The sequence below is a fragment of the Pararge aegeria genome, chromosome 5 (genome assembly GCF_905163445.1).
Source record: "Pararge aegeria chromosome 5, ilParAegt1.1, whole genome shotgun sequence".
NCBI classification, from domain to species: Eukaryota; Metazoa; Arthropoda; class Insecta; order Lepidoptera; family Nymphalidae; genus Pararge; species Pararge aegeria.
In genome coordinates, this window is record NC_053184.1 from 13,322,378 (window position 1) to 13,338,762 (window position 16,385).

Here is a 16,385-nt window from a genome sequence, read left to right on the forward strand (position 1 = left end):
TTATCTCCTCATTACATTTATAAGTGACCTGCACAGGGTTTGACCCGGGTAGGCATAAAGTAGATGGCATAAATAGGAAAATCCACCTCTTATAAGAATTGTATAATAATGAAGTGCCACTGAGTGACTTACTATTTCATCCTGCGGCTTTGTCCACGTGGGAACTGTATCCTTTTTCCACCTTGCTAATGTTGTAAATGCAAAAATAACTGCGTGAGCCTTGATGACCTATACCAAATATGTAATTTTTAAATTGTAATTACAAACTTACCAGCGCACCTAGCATGGCAAGGTTATGACTGTGAAGGTTATGACAAGTATACATAGATGGCATACCAGATCCTAGCTACAGTCTCATTTTCTCTGCAAAAATTACGAAAATCCAATGCTCCTAACGCTGCACTGCAATACTTTCGCATTTATTATATTAGTAAGAGTTAACTATTAGTAGATATTAATTATTAAGATAAGGAAAGACTGTAATTAGTTTAAAAAATGTAGTTATAAGTTATTTTTTAAAATAAAAAACCAGATTTCAATATGTAATATTATTTTCAAAAGAACATTCAAAAATTGGTCCTAAAGTTAAAACATTGTTAACAATGGCTCTGGAATGTTTCAATCATTTACAACTGGTCACTAGCTGTAACAGAGAGCGGGTTTTCATTTATATTAATTATGATTTTTTTCCACTTAAAAAGGAATTATATTTAATACATATAATATACTATCTTTTTCAGCTATGCTTTTCCGAATTTTAATAAATGATTTAACATATTTTGTAAAAATAATACATTGAAAACATATTATACATACATACAATAATTTAATTCTCGTAACCTACTGGCGGAACTCGTCCAGAAAACTAAAACCAACCAACCATCCAGAAAATTCCAGAATCCCACAAACCTCTTCTAAGTAATACATGAGATCCTTAACAATAACAATATTCTATTTATAATAATTGATTCTATTTTAAACCTACAGACCATTGAGACCGACATCACAGTATAATCTACTAATTACATCTTAGGTACAGGAATGATCTTAAAATAAACTTAACTAATAAAATGTACATTTGCACTATAAATAAAAATAAATTGGGCCGTTTGCAGGCGGAAAACTAACCTCGCCAATAATCCTATATACAATGAAATAATATTTTTACATAAGCGTTTCTACTTACACTTGGAGGAGATATCATAATATTTATATAGTTTAATTCAAAATAAAAATTTCGGAATCCTCATTTTTCCAATTGCAGTCTAAGTCCTTTGCCAACTAAGCTACGGTTCTCATAACACCGGGTTTTGAGAACCGTAGCTTACCGGCGGGTTCGAAATTTTTATATGCATTTTAAATTGAAAAATGAAATAATAATTAAGACTGACTTTGACATCAAAGTTTTAACTATATATACGTCAATAATTGTAGTGACATGCGCTTTGATCTAATGTCATTCATATATCTATGCCAATCAGTGGCGTGCACAGAGTTTTTGACCAGGGTATACATAAAGAAGGAAGATGCCATAAAATTTTAAAAATCCTTCGCATTTATGAGTGATACAAACATTTTAGGGTAGGCAGAGCTTTTGTGCATATATGAAGTGCACGCCACTGACGCCAATCTATAAGTCTACCAGTCCGCACTTGGACAGTTTGGTGACAACGGCCTAATCCCTTCTCATTCTGACAGGAGACACGTGCGTTACAGTGGGCCGGCAATGGGTTGCATATCGATATATATTAACGCGTTAATCTCTAGAACTACATACCTACTGTTAGATAAAGAATAAAAATTGGTCTTATTTCCGTAACGTTAAATTGAAGCGCCTTCAAATTTGATACGTAATTGTGGCATTATAATTACTTTCATTACTCTCTTAGGATAAGTTTTAAGCTTTGCGTTCTTCGAGATAAACATAGGTAATTTTAACTCAATATTAGCGCCACGGGTAAATAGATTATATAAGACATTCTAATACTAACAAACTGTTTCAAAATTTACGTTATAGAATGAATTTAAAAGTTAAAATTTCAATGCCACAGACTCAAGGCTCTGAGATTTAATGCCATAAGATATAAAGAGCTTTTCAACTTCCAATCACAGGAAAAGTTTTATATTTTCAAAAAGAAAAGGATTATCAGCGAGATTGTAATGGAGGTCCAGAGGAAACGAATAAATTACTACATTGTAATGTCACATGGTAAAGTACAGACTCGATTATAAGAATATACGCTATAAAATGTATTGCCCCAATTATCTCTGCATTTGATAAATAAATTTATAAACTTGTAAATAAAATCGTTGAAATGTCTTTTGTGCTATTTTACTTATATTAATAACAATATCTGTAATAAATATACATAGTATATAAAAGCAACTCCGCAAATAATGAGATACGTAATTACCACCTCGTAAGGATAAATTAAGTTATCTGGGAGCTTTCCACTACTGCCCTACATTAATACTCTATAAACAACCTTACTATACAATATTTTTTTTTTACAAATGAACTATGCATGAACAATAATAAAAACCTATAAACATTACGAAATGGAATTCTTTAGAATAATTATTAATATAGTCCATATAAAACAATGCATTAGAAAATGTTTATATTTATCGGAAGATTCGCCAGTGGCGGGGCCACGGCGTATTTCTGATGGAAAACTTTGGTCACAATTTGTTACACGTTGGTCGCGAGCTACTTTATATGCTATACGAACAATAATGATACAATGATATGGCGCGGCTATCCGAGGCTGCCAATTTCCTTTTATTTAGATGAAACTAAAACACAGTTAGCGCCGACTTACTCGTCCGGGCGGAAGACAGCTTTTGAAACGTTCATGTATGTGCCACGTGAAAATTTCACCTCAAACTTCTATGGAATTCCTATATAATGAGCCATCTTTGATCACGTGTACTTTAAAAACACTTATTGAAACCTAAAATATGGCTATTTCAGTGTCATAGGGTTCAATATTACTATTTTAGTGTCAAAAGCGCAAAAATACTTTAAAACGCGTGACATTTACGGCCAGCCCCGGAAAGATCTTTTTTTACTTTTTACGCCGCAGCGTGAAGTCTTGGTCCAATAACGGTCAAATATATCCTTTCCCATTGAAAAAAAACTTCATTATAAACAGCTCAGTATTTATAGTATGTCGTTCAAGAATGAGTTATCAAGCGAGTTGAGCAACTCCTGCGCAGTGAGGTTGCTGGCGTCGCTGGAAGGCATGTTGTCGAGGAAGTCCAGGTTGAAGTCTGCAGTTTGCCCCGTGAAGGAAGACGCGGAGTGGAGTGAGAAGGGATGGCTGTTCCCGTTCTGTGTTTGCATGGGCCCGTTTCCGAGCATGTTCTGGGCCTGCATGCTGTTGCTTTGCGCATGCATCGGCTGTTGACTCGGCATGGACTGCATGGGCCCCAAACCGCCCATGCCGGACTGCTGCAAGCTCATACTCTGGGACTGACTCATGTGGATATTCGGCATCTATAGACAAATATTACAAAGTTCATTTTAACTGGCCGAAATTAACCTACAACATTAACAGTTGAACATTGATTTACTTTTAATCTGCGACAACCAGGCAAATCTGTGTGATAAATTTCTAACTATCAATATATACTTTTACAACGTGTAAATGAAAACCGAAATAATACTTCACAGGCACACTGTAAACTTATCTGTGAAACCGAAAACCTAATTGTTTTTGAGTAAACTACTGCCATAGTTTTTACTGAAAGAAATCAGATACAGCCGCGAAATTGAAATCATGAGACTCCTGCCACTTTATAAGGTACGCGTCGCGTAGCATAGGTACTATGCGCGTGTCGGTATTTTATCTTCAATAGTGTTGTCATAAGTAAACACTTAAAATGCTTTGAATTCGTTTGTATGGAATAATAAATATGCATCTTTTGATTTAATATTTTTTCCTTATGAAATATACTTATGCACGGTTCAACAGTATTTCGTAATTCAGTTACAGGTTGTAGTATGAGTCTGTTCGTTACTTTTAAGTTTGTCTTTATTTTTACCTTTATTTGTATATTGACACACTCTTTTTGCATTTCGACGTACGTATAGTAAAAATAATATTTACATATAACGTAAGACAGTTTAGAAAGAATAGTTGCCGATATCGCAGTCCCGGTAAATGTGAAATATCAAAGTTAATGATAGAATTTGCAGTATTAAAAGAAAATATATTAAATTAATGTAGCAGAGTTTCGTTGCTAAAATTCCCTTATATATTAACTAAGAAAATTATATGGTGGTGTAGAAGAGGCATGACGGCATATGATGATATGAGAACGTCATCCGATCCTTGTGACGGCATACGGGTCGATTTTACTGCCAAGGCGACAAATAATTAGTCTGCTTAACAACACAAAGATCCTCATACGTAATCAACGTACGATGGAAATGTTTACTTTATAAATTTTATTAACAAGTGTGCACAGATTCGTGTTGGCTCTCGTGGTGTGATTATAGCAAATTAAGCTAAATGTTCGCTGTTCACGCCGTACTTCCGCAAAGTAACGCTGCTTACATTTCAATGATAAACATTTTATATTATTATTAATTTCCTCATTATCGCGTTGTTAACACCGAGTAAATCAATGAAACGATAAGCGCGTACGATAAAATAATTACCTGTCCTTGCACGCTCATCATCTGGTTTTGTTGCATAATCAGATGCGACATTGATGACTGTTGATTCGACGCCCTGGAAGTAAACAAGTGCGATAAATAAATAGCTCGCGAGTTAAATGTAGTGTCGCCATGGTATTGTGAATTTCAGGTTTGAAATAAAAAACATAGTTTTAAATGTTTGGCCAAGAATACACAAATATTATAACTTCTGGTGCGGACTTATTGTCGTTCTATTAAAATTTCATTAAAATATATCATAGAAATGCCATTCGTTTACAGATTGACCATTATTTTGGTTGACAATATGCCTCTGGCATCTTTATTTTATTTTGGGTTAAAATATTTCCTATAACCTGGATGCAATCTATTTCTATGCAAAATTTTACCAAGATAAGTAAAACGGTTAAGCCATGCATAGATAACAAATGCTATGTTTTAAAATGCCGCAGGTAACTCGGCTATCAGCTTTTCGGGATTAATATTATCCTGTGTTCATCTCCAAGATGCCAAACGGTTAAGCTGAACATAGGTAATACACAAACATACACGCTTTCGCATTTATAATATTAGTATGGAAATTAAAAAGCACAAAATCGCGTGGATTGCCTTTACGCCTCGAACGTACAACTGGCATGTGGGCATTCTTTCGGACGGAACTGAAGTCATATATACATACAAGTACCACATACTTGCGCCTCGCAAAATAACGAACTCTTCACGATTTAAAAATGTAAATTTTATTAAGAGCCATCTTTATATTTTAATGCAATCTTTCCCGCAATTTCACAAGCGCTAATCTAAAAACACAGATTCAGATCGATCTGGAATTCACTTATATTGCTTATATATACTTTTATATAATGCTTTTACGTAACACCAACTTTTGAAACAGCATTAAAATAAAATTTGTGCCATAAAATTAAAACATTTTTAAAACAGGAATCACACCTGCTACGTATAAGGAACAAAATAGTGTTAGAATCTTTAACACTATATAAACAAAATATGGTATTTTTAATCATTGTTTTTATTTGTATCGGGACATTCTATGCCAGTAAGGGCATTATGACAACATTAGTAACGCGTTATGCTCGCAAGTCGTCAACAAGGTGAGCGCTGAGGTTAAAGAAGGGGATACGCGACTAGTTTTAATTAATCATTACATCACCAGTGTTTGCACGGAAATTAAAACTACTCGTGTAACGTTTTCTAACGTTCACAGTACCAAACAGTTCTACTAGCTGCTAAACGCGTTTATTACGGTTTTTTACAAATCCCTTGGGAACCGTTGGTTTTCCTGGGAGAGCTTCTGTTACTCTCCACCCTTTCAACTAGCTTTAGCGCGTGAAAGAAGGATAAACGAAACACACACTTTTATCAAGTAGGTACACACTAAACACATTTCGATTGCCAAAATATCTCCGAGTATGACAATTTGACTATTTGACATAAGTTGTGTGGAAAACATATCATATAAATCCTTATTGTCAAAGCCCTTAAATGAGACCCGCTGTTGTCTGTCATATTTTAAGACCCATTGTGAGACATTATCGATGCTACACAAAATACCGCATCAGAATCGGTCCAGTAGAAATATGCTAGTTTGGTGAGTAGCGCTGCGTTGTAGCCTAAAGATGTACAACAGATAACCAACATATAATCAACATAAGTGCATATTCTGTAACACCACAACGTTTATCGGGGAATCCCCTAATATATTGTCATGAAGCTATTAGTATAACCAACCGTTTAAAATAGTTTCCTATTGATTAGATAGTCTTACGTCTGGTTTAAATCGAATTGTGTCGTTATTTTGAAGAATAAGAGAGAGAGAAGAGAGAAATAAAAAACAAAACATGTTAGGTTACCTTTGCTGCTGATGCTGCATGAGTTGCTGTTGCTGCAATCGCGCCTGCTGCAGCTGAAGTTGCTGTTGTTGCGTCATGCCGCCGCTAACGCCGCCCACGTTGCCCATACCGCCCATCCCGCCCATATTGAAACCTGGTTGTTAAAGACAAAAAAAACCTCCATCTTTATATTCTCAGCCAAAATCACCTAGGCTATCCAACCGCTATTAATAAATCTGATCATCATCATCATTAACAGTCAAATACAGTCCACTGCTGGACTAAAGGCCTCTCGCAACTGGAGGATTTGCCCATAATCACCACGTTGGGAATAGAGAGCAACTGTGTCCATGCTATTCTCCAAGGCGTGTGAAGACGATCTACTAACGTGGTGGCCGGTAATGGTTCTGATTCATTGATGTCTGCTACAAAATGATACCTTGATGATGGTGCGGGAACTGCTGACGCGCTGATTGCTGCTGTATGAGCACATGCCGCCAGTCGGGTGCGTATTGCCGCGCGTGCGGCGGGAAGGCACGCGGTTGCGGCGCAGTAGGTCGGCGTGGGCCCGGCGCGGCGCTCGCGAACCGCGCCTTGTACTCCGGCGGGGGAGGCCGCATCTGCTGTTGCTGCTGTTGCTGTTGTTGCTGTTGTTGCTGTTGCTGCTGTTGCTGTTGTTGCTGTTGCTGCTGAGCCCGAAGCATTTGCTGCTGCTGTTGCTGGATTATCTTTGCTTGCTGCTCGCGTGTTATGCCAGCTCCTGTTATACCTGGTGGGAATAAAATGTACCTAAGAAACTCACTATGGAAGTAATGGTGTTCCAAATATATATGTGTAGGAAAATTCTGAATTTAAATAGTTCATGGAGTTTTCGTACTTTGACGGAGCTACGGTGTTTGTACTTACCTATTATTTACCTATTATTTGTTTCTGGAAGAATATTATGTCTTTGTTTGTTGTATACATCGTAGATGTAAACCTTATACGGAAAATAATTGCGATGATACGTACGTACGTACCTAGTTTTTTTTACAATTACATTTGTATGTACCCATAAGTTTTGACGAGGTCGCGTTAACGTTACTTATTGTTTACATTGAAACATCGTATAAAAATATATCTATCTTTCTATCGAGCATAAGGATCTTTTGTACCTACTCTCCCTATCCTCTTACTAAATAGCTACCTATACCTATTATAGCCCGCGAGACCAAACAGGCCCGCGACACTATTTAAATACCCAAGCAAGTCGCGGAAAACGCTAGATTGTGATGGGTCAACTGTAAAGATAGCTATACAATCTGATTGGCTGACACTATTTCACTATTGGCTGATAAATACAATAGCATAAATTTATTCAATAACAAAAAGTGCGATTATCAAGAGTTTCGCAGTCGAGTATACAAGGTAACTATCCCGTGTCCTGTGCATAAAGTAGGTAGCTAAGTATATGGATTGGTGGCAAAGTCCGTTGAATGTGCTCCGTCTGCATTATTAAACATAACCTCATCTACTTACATCGTCTGGCTAACGCCAAGTATTTATACTGTTGGTACCTATTCTCTCAAATTTGTCATAGTAAAATCGCGTTAACAGTTTTTAACATTGAAAGCTTAAATTAACGCTCCGTTTATCGAACGATTTTTAATAGTCATAAGATCGTACAAAGTCCATTTGCTTTGATTTGGCATTTAATTTCGAAGTGCCATGCCATGCCGTAGTGGAAGGTGCTATTTGTTGACTATTGCAGAATAGGTTTTTTCGTAACTACTACTACTACTACTACTAACAGTACTAGTAGTAGTAATTACGAAAAAACTACTCTACTACAATCAGTAGTAGTAGTCGTTCCTACGTCGAACAGATGTTATGCTAGGTATCAATACTTTACTGTGGATTGAGAACGTTATGACGATGGATCCTTTATTATAAATAGGTATAGGACACAATGAACCCAACACCTTGCGTGATGGAAAATAGTGTCTATTTTACTTTCGTTTATATTACTTTATTATACCTCTTCGTATTTATTATAACATACCATAACAATAAAATTCAACAAAACAGGTACCTACTCTCCAAAAAAACAGAATTTACAAAACTAATACAGCTTTATTGTAAAATGTCAAATTCGCCTGCCGGTGTACCGACACTATGAAATTGAACAGACTATACACGCTATTGCGAACACGGCCTGATTTGGCCTTGTGTTTACCTCTACTTTACCTAGCATGAATGAAGTTTCGCGTTAGATTAATAAGACCAAATAAAATTTCCCTATATAGATGCAATGGAAAGGCCATCCATGGTGAGTGAGGATTGTATGGAAACCTAAAGGTCAACACCATTCTGCTAAAACTGAAACAGCTTAGAAGAACTTTTTGTGACAGTTATCATCCGGGGAAGCAACAGTGCTGTGTTCCAATTTGAAGGGCGTGGTTGGTTTAATAACAGGCGCATAAGGCTTAACACCTACGTATCAGGTCGATAGACACAGGACGGAACTTGGTAGGACGGGCGATGGCCTTCCTATAACAAACAGTCGAGCCATCTGCTTGTTCCATGAATTATAACACATTATTGCACAACATTGAGACAGTTGATGACCTAAGGCAATTCTATGAAACACCTATTGAAACGACAACTCCATTCGACAGTTTGAAAAAAATGGATCTGCCGAAGAATTTACATATCCAAGAGGATTACGTTCGCTTCCATCCAGTTAAAGATACCGTGTTCAATGGAAAGTCTTTGTTCCCAAAAAGCTCAACAATTTTCTCTGGTTTCAAAACAAGGAAAAAACATGAAGGCTTCACTGCTGAAGAGAAGAGATCATGGCCTTAAAATGTATTTATTTCCGAATGTTATTGGTTGCTAGAGACAGTAGGTAAACAAATAATAATAATAATAATAAATATTAAAAAAACAAGTTTCATTCGTTTTTTAAATAAGTACTTACCGAGTGTCTGCTGACCAGGGCCAGGAGCGTTCTGCTGCGTTTGTCCGGTGGGTCTCACCCGCATTGACGGCGAAAAGTTCATACTCTGCGACTGTGACACCGAGTACGAATCGCATCCGCTCCCTGGGTAAGATAAACTTCATTATTGCACTAATCAAGATATGTCGGAGGACTTTTCGATAATTTCCAACCCGCATTGGATCAGCTTAAGGGTCAAAACTTTAATCCCTCTGTCTTATGAGAAATGTTCCATGTTCGCTTAAATATAGGTGCTAAACCGATGGATGTTGTGGCCCCAAGGTGCTGGAATGGCGACCTCGCACCGGTAAACGGAGAATTGGTAGACCCGCAACGAGGTGGACGGATGACATCAAGCCAGTTGCAAGGAGCCGCTGGACCCAAGCAGCACAAGACCACAAGACCCAAGCGGTATTTGAAACTCCCTACAAAATACCTATGTCCAGCGGTGGACGTTCAATAGTTGACATGATGAAGTTGATGATGAGATAAAGAAAATAAAATTAAAATATTTTTTCCTTTTTTCGGTTTGTAAGTTCGTATGAACTAATACTATTACTGGACGGTATCTCACAGTTTCACATAAATTAGGCTGATGATGAGATAGATGACGGCATCTATACAATACCATTGAGACAGTTACTGTTGTCGCGGGCAAAATAATAATTCTAAAAAGGTAGAATAACCACGTAGGCAGCTTCGTGACGCAAACATATTTTTTTCCTTATCAACATTGCGTTGACTGGGAAAATTTAAAATGTGATAACATTGCAGCGTTAAATAAAAATTTAAAATTTAAAACGTTATGTTATTTTACCTATCAACAAATTCATCAGTGCCTGTACGTAGATGTGTCAGTTGTCTTCCCCGAAACCAGTTGGCATATAAGAAGTCCAGGTTTGTTTGCGTAATATTATTATAACGTATCAATCGGGTTAGTTAAGCAACGTCGATTTATCAGTACCAGCAGGGCTACCACAGATAGGAAACAAAAATTATATCCCCTGACAGGGAATATTAAGAAATAAATTATAAATGACGTGTCCACCTGCTAATGCTCGGGAACATGGAATAGGAGAAGTTTACTCCCGTTTATACATATATTATTTGGATACTATTTCCACTTGAGCGCCAATGCCCTAACAGTTGATAAAGCCGTGGGAGAAGATAATAAGAGGTACATTTTTATACTTTCCCCAAGGGGATAACTTTATTCTGCCCATGCTAGCCGTGCTTGATGAGTAAGCGACTCTTGAGATATAAAGGCATTAATCTTTTCTCCGTAATAAACGTTAAAATTCTCCAATCGTTATTAGAGCAGTGCAGCGTCGTTGTTCTAAGCTCTTTCTCTCTTAAAAGAAGTGGGACATAAATAAGGATAATTAGTGTTTTAGTAATAGCCATAAACTTCTATTGTTACAAAATCAATGTGAATCAATCATGAAGCACTATATGTAACGAGGTATTGCTTAGTCAATTACGTAACCGAACAATGTTAAATTTCGTGCTGTGACTGAAGTCACGTAACGAGAGACTTGGAATGGTATTTGTAACAGTTTTCCGACCGACTTCCAAATGGAGGGGGGAAATTAGAAGCGTATTTGTTTTGGGTTATCCTCAGCTTATTAATGTGCCAAACCTACGTAATCCACTGTAAGTGAAGGATTTAAAAGTTTAGACCTAGAATAATTATTGAAAAAATTCAAAATTCATTTATTTTAAGTGGGCCTACTTTATAAAGACTTTTGAAACGTCAAGTATGTATGTTTGTAGTGACTCTACCACCGGTTCTCAGTAGTTGCTCTTCTACAACATCAACATATACAATCACTTTTCTATCTTGAGGAAGATGAGAGCGAAGCTGGCTGCTTCTAATCTACCTTGTCATTAACAGATTCATCAAATGTATAGTAACCTCGTTGTTTAAGATGTGTTTTTACACATTTTTTAAATGTATGGAACGGTAGGTCCAGAATTTCTTTAGGAATCATGTTGTATAAAGTTGTAAAAGCGTATACTCAACCCTACAAAGGAGTTCTGCACCTTTCGCAGACGATATGCAGATATCACTAATTTATGTCCGTTTCTGGTAAGTCGATTGTTAACCGTCATCTAATATGGTTTGGCGGTCTTGATAAATGATCATAACTGTTACCGACGGCATAGGTTCCCAAAGCAAGCCATGTAAATGTAGCAACACTAATTCTCTATCTATAATGTTTCAATTGGTATTGACCATTTCTTGGTATAAAAAATGAATACGATATGGTGGTGGTATTATAGGCACATAAACACTTACTTACGCCTCATACCCGAAGATCACAAGGCGGCAATTTGTAGGACGTGTTACTTGCATGTCCTGCGAATTGTTGCTCTGTTTAAAGGGGTTTTACACTAACCTGCATCTACCTGGTTGGCGCATTTTTGCAATAACACGAAAAAAAACGTCCGAACCGCAAACCGAATGTTATATGTCTCTGATATCTTAAGGGACTTTTTTTTTTTGACTCATTTGTACCATTGAGAACCTTACATTCAGAAAACAAAACAGAAGAGGTCAGACAACAACTCGTCGCGCAATAGTTACTGCAGTAGACACTATCGTCAGTTTCTAGTGCATACGTAACACCCGGAAGTAGGTTTCGTTTATGTTTTTTAATAAAATTCAGCGCAGTTTTGTGACATTTGGCTCGCTAACTCGCGTTTTAATGAGACGACCTCCCAGGCGCATCGGTTACGCAGTTGTCTTTTATGACGAAGGTCGTACGATTGAGTCCGAGCTTAAATAATGTCTATGTTTGCTCCAGTTAGCTCTGTTGGAACCATTAAAACAAACCCAGAAAACGTTTTAGGTGGGTAAGGGTTTCACACACAACCATACCCTACAGATTAACACGCTTTAATCTTAAGACTGTGTCGTCACTTGTTTTCAAGTGTGTTCGCAAGTAAGTGCTAAAGTCATCGAATAAGCATTGCAAAAAAAGGCATCCTATATTAAGCATTTGTTCGGAAGCTGACCTCTGCAACTTTGTAAGGATAAACCACTTATAAAAAAAAACTAGGTACAAGTTATACGTACAATGACTAAGTTTTAATATGTCCGCAACTCGATAACTATTACGTATATACTATACACGTAAGTAGATACTTACCAACATTTATTTAGAGATTAAGCCAACAATAGGAGGGTTTAAAGTAAATTTACTTCAATGTATATGTAACGTATTCGTAATCTAACAAGTTACTTCTAATGGTTAAAAAGACTGAATGCGAGTTATGTACTGCTATCCGTAGGAATTCAACCTTCCATCGTAGAAGATTTTTATCAGATATACCAACTTATAAGAAAACTGTAAGTGAACCATTTCTATAAAATATATTTAGGAAAGTCTTCAATATTTTGGTTAAATTTCTCTTCCACCATTTTCTAAAGCCACCGTAAAAACATGCATGAATCAAAAGCTGGAATAGATTAGAACAAGAATTGTAATAAGACGAAATCGGATTGTTACAGGCTTCAGAAAAATAGGCTTTGGACGACCTCTCTGGCGCAGCGGTTAATTGTTTTAATTTCTGAATATTCTCTAGTCTGGAGCGGAGAAGGCCGTGGCTAGTTACCAAGCTACCGACACAGACGTGCCGCTAAGCGATTTAGCGTTCCGGTACGATGTCGCGTAGAACCAATGGGTTTAATATAGGTAAGCCCGTTACCATCTAAGACTGCATCTCCACTTACCGGCAGGCAAAGGGCTAACTTGCAGTTGAACAAAAAAAAAAGCTATCCAAGTTGTACTGGTGCCGCCATCGGTGAATAATTAAATTTTACGAATTTGCTCTGCAGTATTGTTTTTCGTTTATTCCAACGTAGATTTACAATAAAAGCCTACCTAACAAAAATCTCTCAGAAAATAGTATATCTCTTGTTGAAGAAGAAAATAGTATATAACTTGATCTAAACTTGAAATTACCATAAAACAATATTTCAGGACGAATTCATAAGTTAATTCAATTTTAAGTTTATGATTTATCCACAGAAAAGTAAAACTTTGATAGGTTATATTATCTTACGACCCTGGAGCAGTGGTGACGCTGTGGTCTTATAAGTAGAAGTCCCGGCACCCGGTCCCCCAGTTCGATCCCCAGCAGGGGCTATTTAGGAAATAAAAATTTGTTAATTTTCTCTAGTCAGGTCAGTGGCTCATTGCCACCCTGTCTACAAAGAAGTGCTGCCAAGCGATTTATCGTTCAAGTACGACGTCCATACGTACGGGGTACGGGGTTTCTAACCCCCGCAGGTGCAACTTCTAGTTGAATAAAAAAACAAGAATTTTCATAAAACCTTACTACACAGCTTGCAGGCAAAATGCAGTTAAATGTGTATAATACTTTTGTATAAATTCATAAAGATATTACGAATGTGCATAGTTCTCAAAAGATACACGCCAAAGCTGATACAAAAAGTAAAAAGAACTCTTCGTTCGGTGTACACCACGCATCATAACTAAACAGTAGCACAAAAAGAACAAAAATCACTTATAAAGCGAACGCAATAAAGACTTCAATCTATGTCATCCCCGAAGCGCGCTTGGCGCATTCTCGCAGATCGTCAACCTCAGAGTACCCTCCCCCCGTTCACAGATCAACCGAACGGCTACTGTAGTTTCGCAGCTACCACGCGACCTATCACGTCAACATAAGGTGCATTTTCACCCATATTACACCGACGCTTAAACAGGCTGGCAGGAATACCCATACCCCTTGGTGCATTGTACTGAGCGTGTGTTATGAAAAATAAACTAAGCACGCAACGCTATGTTGTTACTCAAACCTATATTGGTAGATGTAGTGTTAATAAAGTTATATCGAGTCATATTCCATGATATCCTCTAGCTAAATCTGTTAAGTTATTACTGAAATCTAATAATGTCTTTAACAAATAAAACACAAAACCTATTTATAAAAATAAAAAAAAAAAGTTGTTCTTGCCCGCTTTCTTCTCCGCTTTTATTACGGTTTTTTAGACATAAATAAATCCCTACTAATATTATAAATACGCTTTCACGCAAAAACTACTTAACCAATCCTCATGAAACTTTGTAGACATATTCTTGGAAGTGTAAGAAGTAATATAGGATACTTTTTATCCCGACATTAAGCTCGGTTCCAGGTGATGAGTGTTTGACGATTTTACAACATAACTCCGACAAATTATAACCGATTTAAATAATTTTTATTGTACTGTAGAGGTTATAATATATATTTAATTTTGCTCAAACTATGGTTGGACATAGAGGACAGAACTCCTCAGCGGATACTGAATACTTTAAATTTTTTTAGATCTACATTTAAATTTAATGCCACGGCAAAAAACTAAATCAAACGCAGACGAAGTCGCGGGCAACAGCTAGTAATAAATAAATATACTACGACAATACACACATCGCCATCTAGCCCCAAAGTAAGCGTAACTTGTTTTGGGTACTAAGATGACTGATGAATATTTTCTTTCTTATTAATAATATACATAAATACTTATATTATACATATAAACACCCAGATACTGAAAAACATTCATGCTTATCACACAAACATTTTCCTGTTGTGGGAATCGAACCCACGGCCTGTGGAACCGTGAGATTTCCTGAGATAAAAGATGTTACTCTCCGTCCTTTCCACTAATACTATACCAAAATTTAAGATGATTAGTTGCTTAATTAGGGAGTGAAGGAGGGACAAGCAAATAAACACAATTTAAAATATTAGTAACGATTTGTATTCTTGTAACAAATGTAAATTTTTGATGTTTTATTTCAAAGTGTCTTATAAAAATTGCGGTACATTATTGAACAATATTACAAAGCTAAAAAAACGATTAGGTTGGCACGTACGTAAATAAAACCAGCATACAACGGTATAAGCGCATGTACTTATATGGTATGGTAGATATATTACGTATAGCATAGCCAAAATGGCTATCAGCAAACCAAACGACCGGAAACCGTGTAAATTCCGAATGCCAGGTAGACACGTCGAATTCAAAATGACTATAAGAACGAATTTAAAAATATTCACTGATCCTCCGCACTGCATTAATACGAAACGTGAAATCTAAGATTTGTCTAGGACCTACATATTCATATATTTAATCTAAACTCTAGGATTAAAGACATTACCTTATTTTTATCAGGCTAACGCAAACTATTAACATTTACCGGAAATATTTATATAATGAGTCTCAATGAAAATCTACCGCAGCGTTTTTCAACTAATTGCCCGAGGCTGTCATCAAGTTTACACCATAGTAGAGTAAATCTTTTAGGCCACTTCCTATACTTGCACTTCTTCTTAACAAAGCATCATTACTGGCCTCAGAGTGCCTGCGACACTCTACAATACACATTGCACTTGATTTTATTTAGGTCGCGTACGAAGGTGGAAAAACACTTGTCTATATAGCCGAATTAGAGTGTGCGAGAGTTCTCACTGCCCTGGTGGAGGCCTAGTGAATCCGTTAGAATACCAAGGGCTCACTTTCTTTGAAGTGCATAACGCTCTTATCTCGCGATGCAATAATATCTCGTCGCGCTCTGGCCTCTGCGTCCATACCTGCTCAATTGGAACCTTCCGTAGATCGATTGCGAAACACAATGTGATTATCGCAATTGTTGCTCTTGGCTTTTATCGTACTCTAGCTCTTACGTATTCCAACCAAACGTGGAATAGTATAAGCTAATCAGAAAGCATTAATTAATAGCACGGCAATCGACAAACCGGTATTTTTAGAAATTACAACAAGAGTACATGGTATGACTGTAGAGACGATCATGCGTGGCGTGTCCTCTACAGCTAACATTTACGCCACGAGATAATTATGTCTACCATTTACTCGTCTCAT

At 36.9% G+C, this 16,385-nt stretch overlaps 1 protein-coding gene across 1 annotated transcript in view; it reads right to left on the bottom strand.

Annotated features, from left to right (window-relative positions):
• Window positions 1-533: 533 nt before the first annotated feature.
• The window catches only part of LOC120623594 (neurogenic protein mastermind-like), a 47,062-nt gene continuing 31,210 nt past the window's right edge, over window positions 534-16,385 (bottom strand). Inside the window, exons 5-9 of the mRNA XM_039889639.1 lie at window positions 9,473-9,595; window positions 6,953-7,282; window positions 6,535-6,667; window positions 4,667-4,739; window positions 534-3,499 (exon numbers count right to left, since the gene is read on the bottom strand). Of these exons, the coding sequence (XP_039745573.1) occupies window positions 3,164-3,499; window positions 4,667-4,739; window positions 6,535-6,667; window positions 6,953-7,282; window positions 9,473-9,595 (995 nt within the window). The 3' untranslated portion in view covers window positions 534-3,163. The remainder of the gene's footprint in view (window positions 3,500-4,666; window positions 4,740-6,534; window positions 6,668-6,952; window positions 7,283-9,472; window positions 9,596-16,385) is intronic.